This window comes from Nematolebias whitei, chromosome 21, assembly GCF_014905685.2.
Source record: "Nematolebias whitei isolate Nwh7 chromosome 21, NemWhi1, whole genome shotgun sequence".
Classification (NCBI taxonomy): Eukaryota; Metazoa; Chordata; class Actinopteri; order Cyprinodontiformes; family Rivulidae; genus Nematolebias; species Nematolebias whitei.
The window spans coordinates 17,268,729-17,282,209 of record NC_056518.1 but is presented as its reverse complement, the minus strand read 5'-3'; the positions used below and the strand labels follow the sequence as shown (position 1 = coordinate 17,282,209).

At 40.7% G+C, this 13,481-nt stretch overlaps 2 protein-coding genes across 2 annotated transcripts; one reads left to right on the top strand and one right to left on the bottom strand.

Annotated features, from left to right (window-relative positions):
* Positions 1–1,943: 1,943 nt before the first annotated feature.
* Positions 1,944–3,453, bottom strand: LOC119427672 (transmembrane protein 179). Its single transcript, XM_037695309.1, has 4 exons — positions 2,974–3,453; positions 2,486–2,623; positions 2,329–2,407; positions 1,944–2,246 (listed from the first exon to the last, which is right to left on the bottom strand). The coding sequence occupies exons 1-4, from the start codon at positions 3,426–3,428 to the stop codon at positions 2,079–2,081; spliced, it is 840 nt and encodes a 279-aa protein (XP_037551237.1). The 5' UTR covers positions 3,429–3,453; the 3' UTR covers positions 1,944–2,078.
* A 6,636-nt stretch (positions 3,454–10,089) lies between these two features.
* LOC119427861 (photoreceptor outer segment membrane glycoprotein 2) lies at positions 10,090–13,300 on the top strand. The gene is made up of 3 exons (XM_037695516.1): positions 10,090–10,670; positions 12,665–12,911; positions 13,028–13,300. Exons 1-3 carry the CDS (start codon positions 10,090–10,092, stop codon positions 13,298–13,300), a joined length of 1,101 nt encoding a protein of 366 aa, XP_037551444.1.
* The last annotated feature ends 181 nt before the right edge of the window (positions 13,301–13,481 follow it).

The following is a 13,481-nucleotide window of genomic DNA, read 5'->3' as shown; positions in this document are numbered from 1 at the left end:
ATTAGCAATAAAAGGATTTGTTATAAACTCACGTCCTGTATATGCACACTTTGCTGCTTTTCACCGCTGTCCACACATTTATGGTCACTTTGGAAGAAGTGCCTTTACGGAAGTTTTTTTTTCTTATTTCTTGTTGTTTTATGATTTCACTTGTTTTGAATAAAACTGTCATTGCCTATCAAAGTCAAGCCTGCGCTCCTTCCATCAGTAAAATGCAACAAAGCGATGCATGCATATAGATTTGTGTCACAGCAGTAGAATATATTTGTAGCATATAAAGTGTAAGGAAGGAAGCCTGAGCCACTACTTAGCATGTAATGCAATCTGTTTCATCTCGCAGTAAATGCTAAAAGCTTTTTTGGACTTGATGTTGAATACATTAATGATTTGAGTTGCAATTTGTCACTTTTATAAAGCGCCTTCTGCGGCTGTTGTGTGCTGCAAAAGCACACCTTGTTCCGCTTTGCTCTAGCATGCAAATCATTTTCGCTTCACCAAGACGTCCAGTCATAAGCCTACCCTGCAGGAACACATTTATTTGTGTAGGAGACAAAATAACACCTCTTCACATCTAAAAGCCCACTCGTTCATTTGGCATGCATTATTTTCATGCAAACAAGAAAATATAACTAAAAAAGTCCAAATCATTCAAAGGGATGGGTCATTTTTAGGCAATGATCTGTCAAATAGTTATCAATAGTTACTTTACTGGTCATGATGTCAATCAAAAGCTTAACCATTACGGATTCCTTCACTTTACTTTCAGTTTTACAAAGTGGAAACTCCCTGAACAGGAAGTGCTTCCTCTCTTTTTATATATCAAGTAAAACATCTAGCTTAGGGGTGTCATTTTTTTATAGTCATTAACAACAGCCTGTATATAAATGCCCCAAATTAAAAAAAATAAAATAAAAAGTCCACCCACTTCTGTCCCAAGATATGCAATGTGGCTCACCCAGTCTCTTTTATTCAAGCACAATGCAATTTCAGTAATACTGACTGGATTTATCAGTAACCCACAGAACTTAGGGTTTCTGTAAAATGTCATTATGGAATGAAACCAAAATAAAACAGTAATGCTAAAATATATTAGTTAAAACCTAAATGGGATTTTTAACTTTCTTTTTTTTTTTTAAACAAATTACAGTTTCTGTGTGGATTTTTTTTAATGTACAAATTGAAATTGAGTGCATCACCAATCTTCACATGATCACAATAAAATTAAATAAAGAACAAGTCCTTCCTGAAGGCTCGGGGCTCCTTGTTTAGGTTCCACCCACTCTACACCAACAACGTGATTGGGTAATTTTCCTGTCAATTACTGATTCCGAGGCTTTAACTGAGCTTAGCCTTCTCTCTTGACAATGAAGTCCTAACCAATAAGAGCGCTTTCAATCACGTTTCTGCCTGGAGACAAATTTTAAATAATTAATTGGAATGAATTAAAACATCTGGTTGACTGAACAGTAGTTTACAGAAAATAAGAGAAATTAGAACAAATAACTACATTGAAAACTGTTAGAAAATTAATATTACATAATAATGTAAATCTAGCATTTCATATGCGCTGAATTCTTAGGCCTTCTCTGAAGGCATAGAAGGCTCTGAGGGTTCCCCACCTGCCAAACCTGAACAAATACTTTCGCCTTTTTTTATATAAATAATCTGCTTCATGACTGACCACCTCTGACAAGATACTAAAAATAATAACTATTTGACAAAATATTATTTTAAAAAAATGACCAGACTCCTTTGAACACCGTGTGGCTAAATACTAGAAATTTAAGAAAAACTCAACGATACATTTTTTTAAAAGTTTGATTTGTGTTGGGTATTGTGAAGTGAGATGCACACACTAGGTTTCCTTAAACACTACCCACTATCAGCAGCTCTTCAGTTATATCTAAAGAACAGTAAAAATCATCCAACTGATGCAATCCACGGGGCGGGGGGTGGGGGGGTGGCGGGGATGGAAGCAAAAGCAAACTGATTTTGATTGTCTCCATGGGCACGCATTAGTGTTTCTCGTTGCAGGAAGGAGGACTGTGTGTCTGTGTGGGCCTGTGTGAAGACAGGTTCTAGATCAGTCCAGGGTCAGAGCCGCGGCGTGACGAGCGCCCTAGCAGCAGTTCCTTTTCGTGGATCAGGGAGTCCAGCATGTCCTCTTGTCTGTAGTTGTGGTAGACCTTCAGGAAGGCCAACACTGTGATCCCAAGCCAACTGAGCCACGCAGCCCACAGACCAAACTGAAACAGAGACATAATCATTAAGTGACACTGAGGACTTTTTTTTAAACTGTCTGGATAATAATGGCACAAAAACCATTACCTGAGCTATTGCAAACTGGTCATAGAAAGCAGAGTTGTCCAGGTTGAGTTCTAGATCCGTATCCTGGAGTTCTTCACAGCTACACAGGGACAGCAACATTTAGGATTTATACAGCATGGTATTGTCTCAAAAATCGTTACCGTTCTCCTGGACCTACCTGTTAGGCATTGTGCCGCTCTCGGTGATGGCGTCACACCACAGGTTGAAACCCACGCTTACGATGGTGCTCGACAGGAAGATGGTGAACATCACCAGGGAGCTGATCATCAGGTTGAGGAAGGAGTTAAAGAATGAGCTGCATGGGGCAACGAAAACAAACAAATAAATACGAACTCAATAAGAAGTCAAAACTGTGATCAGTGATTAATGCAGGCCTATAAAACTGAAAATTATTCTAAACTTGATTTAGCTTTAAATGATGTCTTCCATTTCAAAATGAAGGTGTCATATGTTGCAATAAGCAGACTGTGAAGGTTTAAAAGCTCATTTTGAACACGCGTTTATAGGCCTCAACACGTCTAACAGCATAAATCTGACAGATGTGGATATGTTGCAGCAGACCCAGATGCTTCCTGCGCCATGTTGCTGTTTTATTGATTTTCTCCTGCAGCTCTGCAGAAGAGGAACATGTAGGCTGTCACTCACTCGTCGTGTCCTTTGCACAAGAAGAAGAGCAGCCTCCATGCCTGCAATGCGGACAGGATGAGCGACGCAATCCCGACAAAAGTGGTGAAGCTGCAGCAGGACTCGGGACCCCACTCCTCCACGATGAAGCGCTGCTTGGACACGGTGATGTTCTCGTTCTGCCACATCCCGCGCGTGAACAGCAGGCATCTCCCCCCGAAGTCCTCCGTGTTCTCCGACAGCGGCACCACGGCGATGAAGCCGAACACGAAGGCTAAGAAATACAGCACGCACTGGGCGAAAATCAGATTGTCAAGGGCCATTTTTGTGTCCGCCTGCTCGTCTCCCTGCGTCCGGGAGAAACTGCGGCTGCGCAGCAGAGGCAGAGACGAGCGGAGGCGCAGCATCCGAGGACGCGCTGAGCTGCAGAGGACGGAGCGGGCAGAGGCCTTCAGGGCTCTCCATCTTATCCACATCCAGTCCGAGGAGACGCAGCCGGCCAGTGGTGCTCATCCGCATCACCACAGGTTTATTTAACGGGCCAGAGTGACGCGGCGGCACGTAACACCCACAGATGTGAAGGGGTTTCATTCCTCATAAGGCAACAAGAAAATTGTGACAGTGCGCACTTGTGATCATATGATTATTTAACTAATCAAATTTGCAGCCCCAACTGCCAGACGTGTGCATACATTGTCTGTTAGCAAAATACCTCGTGAGGCAACTCTCAGAATGGCATGCGCATGTGCAACTAATTAATTTTTAGAGTCAATCTAATTGGAGATGGCCAGCACAGCCGGTTCACCACAGTATACACAAAAATGGCAGTCAGACTGGGTGTGGTAGTAGCTGAGAGTCATCCCAAACACACGCTTTGAGCTCTAACAGATGTTGCGACATCAAAACTTTGGCATGCAAGGCGATATGCATTTATTTTTTCATTTTCAGTTAATGTTAGATCCAGTGGATATTCATTTAAAGGAGAAAAAGCTAAATGTAAAGTAGATTGTGCTGCCCTCAGCTAAAATAAACGGTAACGACAGAAAGAATCTTTCCCACGATTCTGCAGAAGAGACATTTAGAGTCTTAATCCTTTGACCACATTGATATAATCCAGTTTAATGGTGACAATAATGACAGGCAGTTCTGTGACATCCATCAGTGGACCCATCTGATGAACTCACCCATGGACCACAGTCTCTATTCTGCTCACAGCTCCCCCTAGTGGACAAACAAAGTGCTTCCATGCTGAACTAGCACAAATGCTTCATGCTTTTGGATAGCCTGGATTTAAAGCTTCTTGGTGCTAAGGAAAGTAGATTTAAAATGTGCTTTTGTTTCAGGAATAAATCTAGTTCAAAATATTGGAAACAATTTTAGGGGGTATTTTAATATGGCATTATCTTTGCAGAGTTCCCACTGAGTTGTTGACCTGAGGAGTCCTGATGTTTTTTGCAGTATTATTTAATGCAACATAAAGACAAGTTTAAGCGAGAGGTTTCCAGACATCAGAAGGTTGTATCCATCATACAAACAGCAGTATTTTGTATCATCTTCTATGTTCATGATTTACTGAATTTGTCATTTTGCTGCACCACAGTGCTCTGATTTCCATGACGTTATCAGCTATCAGATTAGCTTGTGTTACGTTTGTGTGTAGGAGATTCATGCACGCCAGAGCACCAAGATAGTTTTATTTAGAAACCATTATTATGATGAAGGTTATCTGAGCGTTTTTGATGATGGACAATTTTAATGCTCCACAGAAAAAAAAATGGTCAAAGGATAAACTTTTGGCTTGTGGGTGTGTGTTGTTAGCAAAACATATGAATCAATGGCAAATTTGAATGAAACTTGCAGAAAGTAGTCATTAGATGTATATTTGCAATTGATTTTCAGAGTCATTCAAGATGTCTGTCACAGTCAATCAACATTATCCAACACAAAAATGACTACAACACAGTCAATTTAACAAATACTGAGTTAAAACTTTACATGGTAGCAGCTGAAACATGTTTATAACACTGAGTGGTGTCATAATATCTTTAGGTTTGACTAAAGCTTCTACGACTCCATCATTTCTCAACATAAGATGATTTTAGTCTAAAGCTGACATGAAAAGCAGTAGGTGGTTTTCATTCCTTTAAGGAATGCTTGGTCTTTAATTATTTACGCATTTGATGTAACCCACAACTTTGTATTTTAGACCTTTTTCTTTAAATTCACAGCACTTGTGACATAAATTTTCTTGCTTTTTTTAACCCAACCTGCATCTAGAAAAAGGCCTAAAGTTGTTGTAGCATCAGAAAGAAGTGAACCTCAAGTCTGGTACAGGAAGTGCTGCTCCAAATGTAAAGTCAAACACATATCCATTTCAAAAAGGCCTCCTCTCACATGAAGAGAAGGTTACATGAGCAGAAGTCAGAAGCCCACTTTTAAATAATGCAGCATGTGTGAACAGGGCACCCAGGGGAGACCCAGAGCTGAAGTGTGCCGGCCTGAAATGTGTGTTAAGTTATTCACCTCCCGATCAGGAGAGGGCTGGAGGAGGATGCTAGCCCTAATGCATTCCCTGAGCTCTGGGCAAACATGGAGCAGAAGAGGTCATCCATTTTTTATCAGATAATTCAGCAGCAAAGCAAACATCCTTTCTTCTAAGAAGAGGGAATCCAGTGAAGAACCCAAAGAGCAGAATCAGGATATGCTTTGAGAGAAAAAAAAAGCATCCTTTTAAGACTGACAACAAACAGTAAATAAGACACTGTTTCTCACTTTTTTAGTTGGAGTTGAATTTAAAAAAGAAAATCTTTAAGTTTTCAGAGAGTGCCTCTGATACGGATGATGCTCAGTGGGTTTTGGGTATGGCATGAGAAAATTAGAGAGTTGATGTGAAACAAATAAACAAAATGTAGTTTGTGCAGAATTTGTATCCCAGTCAAATTAAAGATGCTCGTTTGTCTTTCCTGGACGCCTTTCTTCTGTTTCTCAGGGCACCTCGCAGCTTTCTAATCCAACCTGAAGGCTTCTGTTTTCCTCTGCCTTCAATACAAAACAACAGCAAAATCAGACACGATTACAGCCTCATATCCTGGGCAGTGATGTGAAGGACCTGATGAAATATCCTGTAGCCATTAATCTTTCCCCAGATGGACTGGAAGCGCTGGTCCAACCACTGATTAAATGCTCCTAATAGAGGCAATCCATCTCCCCTTGAATCTTGAACGTTTGCAGCATCGCACCACGTTGCTCGGCTGCATTTTGTGCAAATATTGCAAATTGATCATGAAGTCAGTGGTTTTGATTTTGTGGTTTTCCGAACAAAGCGTCACCTCTTGAGTGTGCTCGTCCGTTTTGCAGAACCTCGTTCATGCCTGCTCCTGTAATTAGTAATAAAACGGTTCCCAATTGGCCATAAAATGATTAGAAATAAACAAAAAAACCCTGAGCTAAATGAATTGTGCTGCAAACTATTTTTGAAAAATGACATCATCCTAAGCGGTGAGCTTAAAAGTGATGATGTTGATGCTGGAGGACAGAAGGAAAGGGGTGGTGAAGGAGAGTAAAGAGGCCACCTGCTGAGTTGTGATGAAGAAAAATCCTCAGGGACCAAAAATGAGCTCATCCCAGTCATGTGGAGAAGCTTAACTGGAGCCACAGTGACCCCTGTTGATCACTTTAGCTTTTGTCTGTGTTGCAGAAGGTGTGACGAGAACATCAATCCGTAAACTGTTTGTCATCACTTTGCTTTGTGGTTGAATCCATCACGTTGAACTGACTGTAGCTGTATGAGTGACCTTGTATACAAGAAGATATCGTATTATCTGTCAAGTAAAACGACAGAATCATCATAAATAAGGCAGTGCTGAGGTCGTCACATGCAGGAATGACAACTCACCAAAAACATCCCATAAAAATAGATGAACAGCTTATCTGACCCTGTTCTTTTAATTTTATGCAACATTTCTCCACTGTTTATATCTTTGACCTTTGTCATGTTGACAAGGAGGGGTCACAGATCTCCAAGGCCCTCTGGTGATCACAACATGGCAGATGGAGGGTGGTGCATCTAGAGGAGGAACACCCCCTTATGCATACAGATATAGAATGTGGAAGGGTAGAAATAAGGATTTCATGGATGACTGAGTGCTGCGGCAAAGCTCAGGGAACCAATCTGACACTGCTTCCTATACCAGACTTCATCATATCAGATCAGATCACATCCCTTTCTGGGTGGAGTTTGCATGTTCTCTGCGTACATGCATGGGTTTTCTCCGGGAACTCCAGTTTCCTCTCACAGACCAAAAACATCCAAAAAAAAAAAAAGGAAAAAAGATTTTTAAAATGTGCATATTATTACAACACAAAGAAGCATAGGAGGATGTAGCATTGTGCAGACAGATAGGGGTACATGAAGAAAATAGAGCCATTAGCTCATTCATCCTTGGTCAACTAATCAGTGACTCCTCTGAAACAAATCTGTGGTTACAGAGAGTCACAGGTGGTTCTTCTTGTTGATGTTCACTTCCTTTCTGCGCACGAAACAGACAGAATGTGTCTCACTGATGCCATCCCATGATAATCACCATGCGCTGTGGGACAAACGGGTGACGTTACCAGAAACTCATCTGATTGCTGTGATTTTTTGGGGCGTGACATTTGCAGAGTGCATCAGCTTTACCCTCTTCTTCTACTCCGCCTTGTAAAACAAATACATTAATTTTGTTATGAACAGTCTGTTGTGGTTGATGTGTGCGAGGCAGGTCTGACCCTCTGCAAAACCCATCAGCCTCTTGGTCCAGTCAGGCCAGTGGCACCATCTGGTGTCAGCATCAACTCATGGCAGTGTGGCGAGGAATCTTCTTCCTCCTTTTGGAGTTCCTGATCAGACAGCAGAGAAGAGATCCTCTGCAGAGTGGCAGTGTCCTCATAGGAGGAGGTTTTAACAAAGACGGTGATGAAGCGGAGGTGAAGGAAGAACAATCCTGTGTTTCTGGTTGCTTCTGCAGCAAAAATACAAAAGCCAAGCACTGAAATTACTTAAAAGCATCTATGAACAGCAGAGGTCTCCAAATGGTGGACCATGGTCCAGATCTAGACCCAAAATAAGTCTTATGTGGACTCAGATCTGTTGTTAAATTTCAGCAAATGCTATTTTTTTAACGTTATAGTTAAATATATTATATATACTTTTACTTCCAAACATTTTTTTAATGATTACTGTAATTTATGCTAGATAATGTAGCATTTCTACAGTTTCCATTAAATCCTATAAGAACATGCAGCTTTTCCTGCATTTACAGTAATTCACTTTAAGTGGTGCATCACTGATCTACAGTATAAAGTGACCAATAAACTGTAAATAAGGATGCTAAAACATATATAATAAAAAGTGCTAGTCTTCTGCTTGCAATGTTTCTCATCAGCTCTATTATTCTCTTTACTTGCCTCGGCCACACAACCTCCCTGGAATAAATAAATAAATAAAAAACACACATTTAAAATCAATGAGATAGAACACATTTAAACAAATTTAAGATTAATTGATCAAAATTTTAGGTTAGTAAGCTTGAGAAAAATAATAAAAACACACACATTTTACAAGTTAACCTGAGGAAATGTTTTTGTATCAGGCTCATCCACCAATGTTCTCAAAACAAAGATATTAAATATATAAGAATCACAAGTAAAGTGTCAGCACTTACACAAGAAAACCAGTTTGTTTCAGCTATTTCTGATGTCCCAGCAGCTAAAGGTTGACATGAATTCACCGGAGTGGAATTAAAATAACTGGGTACTTTATGAAGAAGGGCGTTTGCAAAATCAAAAGTCCATTTTTCCTCCTTCTGCTACATTAGCTGTTTGCTTCTCAGCTGATGACTCTGATTGGCAGCCGAAGCCTCAGACCCTTTAGCTTGTTGCTCAGGTCTCCAACAGATCATGAGGTTGACGACAGGACGAGGAACCATTATTGTCATGTAATGTGCATGGGTCCTCAGAGAAAGATAACATCTATGTCATTGACTTATTTGTTGTATTTGTGTTAAAACGTGCAAAAGTCTTGAGCTATGCCCCTGATTGTTTAAACCGTATCTTTTTATGCAGCCAATGTTTCTTGGAGATTTTAAAGAGCTTTTAACTGGGTTTTCTGTAAACGCCTCAAGGTTTTTCTTCCAAGATGGTTGGTTTGATTGCAAAATTGTTTTCCAAACAGAATGCCTAGATATATAAACCTTTTTTTTCTTTGGAATTAGGTATGCTCACTTTGAATTGAATGCAGCTGCCATAAGGACACATCAATCATTGTGTTGCATTGTGTCTTTTTACAACACTTTTGTTGTATTGTTGGTTTCAAATGATTTGAAATGAAAATACAAGACCAGTTCAGCACACCGACAGTTCAACCATGAAGTTATGCTTCATTCTTTTTGTCCGAAGAGCCAACCGGTGTAAAATATGCAATCTTGGTGATGTTCTTTGTAAAGAAAACTACACAACAATCATCCAGCATTACTTTCACAGACAGTCAGATTTGCATAGGAGACAGAAGGTGGGTCCAAATCCGCAGTGGGGCCCAGGGCTGATTAATGATTAAAGGGGATTAGCAGGAGGGTCAGGTCTTGGTTACTCATCTCAATCTGTAGCTGCTTCTGTGCTGTCTGTGTCACTACGAGCAAAAATAAACAGAGTTAAAGGTGAGAGGGATGCCAGGTGTTACAGGTGGACGCTGAGAACACAAAGGTGAGTACAGGAATATTCTTCGATTTATAAGTGTTCATTTGGGAGACTTTGATTCCTCTGGATTTAAAAGGCAGCGTATTGATCTTTCTGATTTGCCAAATGTCAGCACATTTTGTTTTAGCAATGCTTTTCTTATAAATAAATTAACTAGAGAAATATGTGTATTTTTTTTGTAGTTTTGCAACAGTACAACCATAATGTGGCATCCAAAGTACATCAGTCATCGCTATGAGGCTAAGCTGCTTACAAAAGGACTTTCAGGGAATCGTACAACCAAACCCCCTCCCCTCGGCCCCCCACACCCCCTGCAGGATAAACTGTTCCTTTTCAAAGCTCAACCTGTCTCCCACCTTTAATCCCACTCTGGATTTAGAGGAATAACTGAAGAGAGGACAGATTATGGCCATTTTAAAAGTGAAGTTCACCAAAACCAGGAGGGACAAGCTGGCCCAGGTGCTGTGGATCCTCAACTGGATCTCGGTGGTCACGGGGGCCATCCTGTTCAGCCTGGGGGTCTTCCTCAAGGTGGAGATCAACAAGCGAGGGGAGCTGATGGCTGAGAGGGATATCCAGTATGTTCCCAACATGCTCATAGCTGTGGGTCTCATCGCCTGTGCCATCAACTTCCTTGGTGGGAAGATCTGCTATGACTGCGTGGACACCACAAAGTTCCTGCGCTGGAAGATGGTCATGCTGCCCTACACTGTGTGCACCTTCTTCTTCACCTTCTGCATGCTGGTGGGGGCTCTGATGTGTTACAGCACGCACTGGGAGCTCCAGGAGTCTCTGAACCTGGGGCTGACCCAGGCCATGAGGTTTTATAAGGACACGGACACACCAGGGCGCTGCTTCCTGAAGCGCACGGTGGACATGCTGCAGATAGAGTTCCAGTGCTGTGGAAACCACGGCTACAGAGACTGGTTTCAGATTCAGTGGATCAGCAACCGCTACCTGGATATGTCCAAAAAAGAAGTGATAGAGTGAGTGAAGGATGCCACAAACACCCAAAGTGTGCACAAAAGATGAATCACTCTAAAGCCATGTACCATCAGGACAATGCCAAGTAAAACTAGAGAAATTGTATTTCCTACGAAAATACAGTCTGAATGCTTATTGCTGAAGAACTTGCTGAAAAACAGCTGAAATTAGCTACAAAAAATGCTGAAATGTAGGTGAAATGAGCTAAAAAATGTGGAATTAGCTGAAAAAGCTAAATTTAGCACAAAGACAGCTAAAAGGTAGCTGAAAGAGGTGAAACTACCAGAAAAAAAACTGAAAGGAGTCTAACAAGCTGAAATTAGCATAAAGAAGTTAATTAGGCTGAAAGTGGCAGAAATTAACAAGAAAATTAAAATTTATCTGAAAACAGCTGAAATTAGTTTAAAAATGCTAAAAAGGTCACTGAACAAGTAGAACAAGCTTAGCAGCTGAAAGAAGAAAGAAACATGTTTACCCAATTAGGCTTAAAGAAACAGAAATTAGCACAAAATATTGGAAATTATCTGGGGAAAAATGCTGAAATGAGCAAAAACTGTTGAAAAGTAGCTAAAAAGGCAGAAAGAAGCTTAAATTAGCAGAAGCAAGTGGAGAGAGCTTTTTTGCTGAATTAGGCTTTAAAAAGTTGAAATGAGTGCAATAAATGCGGAATTAGCTGAAAAAGCATAAATTAGCATAAACACAGCTAAATAGTAGCTGAAATAGCAGAAATAGCTAAAACTTGCAGAAATAAGCTGAAAAGAGCATAACAAGCTGAAATTAGCAAAAAGAAGTCAGAAGAAGCACAAAAATGTTGTAGTTAGCAAAAAGAATCTGAAATGAGCACAAACAGCTGAAAAAAACTGCTGAAATAGCTGTAGCTGAAAAGTTTGAATTTGAAACAAGGAAGCTGAACCAGAACAAAATGTAAAAGAAGCAGTAAAAGGTCGTAAACATATCTAAATAATTGAAGGATGTAAAATAAGCTCAATTCATTTGTTTAATGAAAAAAAGTGGCAGAAAAAGCTAAATATTTCAAAAAGCTAAAGATGCACCAATAACAAGTCATAGCAGGATTGTCCTGAAAGAGCTGAACGTTTTGTTGAAATAGCACAAAAATTGCGGGATAAGAACGGCACCAAAAAATGTGCAGACGAAAAATGGATCAGAATAGTGTGAATGCTTCATAAACATTCACACAATAAGATTAGATGTTAAACTGTAGACTTTAGGCACATTGTACCACTTTTAATGGGAATACGAAGTCTAAAGCAAAGATTCGCCTTCTTAGATTAAACAGTTTGTATTAGTGAATATGTACATTATTATTAAGTACCTTAAAATATGGTCATTTTTGTTTTGACTAATGTCGATTAGCTGTGGCGATCATCTTAAATTGGATTGACTCCAAAGGTTGACCAGTTTTACATGAAAACCTCTATATTACTTCCTGAATGTTCCATAAAAATATATTCATTCATATAAAAAAATTTGCAAACAGACAAACTGGATTGTCAATTAATAATAAAGTTCCAAGCTAAAAATATCCTGCTATGAGGTGCACTTAAAGTATGTGTTGGGAATGAGTCTCCGCTACAATCACACCTAAATTTAACCCAATATCTGATGAAGTGACTGAATTACAGACGTTGTTTTCTAAACTCAGTTGGCTGTGGTGGCCATCTTGAATTGGGTTAGCTCCTAACAGTTGCAGATGTACATCTAATGACCACTTCCTGCAAGTATTAATAAAATCTTTGCAGTGGTTAGTCCAAATAGATAATAACATTTTAAACTAAAACCTTGCAGAATCAGCTCTCAGAATTTGTGCTGGAGGTCAGTTTTAGCTACAACCATACACAAATGTTGGTCAGTAGCTCTAAAATTCACTGGGTAAAAGCCACAACAAAACGTTGTACACTGGAAGATGCAACTATGTGTGTTTGTTGTCCAAAGCCGTTGGGACTGATAGCACCGAGTCCTTTTTCTTTCTCTTCAGTCGACTGAGGAGTAACGTGGAGGGGAAGTACCTGATGGATGGAGTTCCCTTCAGCTGCTGTAACTTGAACTCCCCCCGGCCCTGCATCCAGCAGCAGATCACTAACAACTCTGCCCACTACAACTACGAGCACCAGAGAGAGGAGTTGAACCTGTGGATGAAAGGGTGCTGCCAGGCTCTGCTGGACTACTACACCCACATCATGCAGTCCATCGGACTCACAGTCCTCATTACCTGGATGTTTGAGGTGAGGAACATTTTCTGTTGGCATGGAAACATCAAAGTGGGCTCCTTGAGAACAAAATGTCAGCATATCCAGTTTTTGTCGTCAGTCATCTCACGGATGTCCCCGTCTTGTTCCAGCTGTCAGTGCTTACAGGGGTCCGTTACCTCCAGACCTCCCTGGAGAACGTGCTGCGACAGGGGGACCCCAACTCTGACTCTGACGGCTGGCTGCTGGAAAACAGCCTGATGGAAACCGCCCGCACCAACATGAATATCATCAAGAACCTCGGCAAGAGCAACCAGATAGGCGGGAGCAACAACGGAGACCCCAACATTGACGTCCCATCTACGTCCAAGGCGCATTACGGACCAGACAATGTTCCACCAAAACACAAAACAGAAGTCAGCTGAAGTTTGTCAGAAAGAAAAAAAAAGTTAATAAAGGTGGACAGATTTTTCTTGGTTGAAATGTTTCGTCTTTCATCCGAAAGACTTCGGCCGGGTTGTCTTCAGGCTGGTTCGGTGAATAGCATGTGGCCATCAGGCCTCTAACGATTGATTGTTATGCACTGCTGATCGATTGATCGACTAA

Bases quoted from the DNA above. Each gene is read 5' to 3' on its own strand.
- LOC119427672 (XM_037695309.1), bottom strand. From the start codon at position 3,428: ATGTGGATAAGATGGAGAGCCCTGAAGGCCTCTGCCCGCTCCGTCCTC. The intron at 2,408-2,485 runs GTAGGTCCAGGA...GTCCCTGTGTAG, and splicing joins AGCGGCACAATGCCTAACAG to CTGTGAAGAACTCCAGGATA. The intron at 2,247-2,328 runs GTAATGGTTTTT...TCTCTGTTTCAG, and splicing joins ACCAGTTTGCAATAGCTCAG to TTTGGTCTGTGGGCTGCGTG.
- LOC119427861 (XM_037695516.1), top strand. From the start codon at position 10,090: ATGGCCATTTTAAAAGTGAAGTTCACCAAAACCAGGAGGGACAAGCTG. The intron at 10,671-12,664 runs GTGAGTGAAGGA...CTTTCTCTTCAG, and splicing joins TCCAAAAAAGAAGTGATAGA to TCGACTGAGGAGTAACGTGG. The intron at 12,912-13,027 runs GTGAGGAACATT...GTCTTGTTCCAG, and splicing joins TCATTACCTGGATGTTTGAG to CTGTCAGTGCTTACAGGGGT.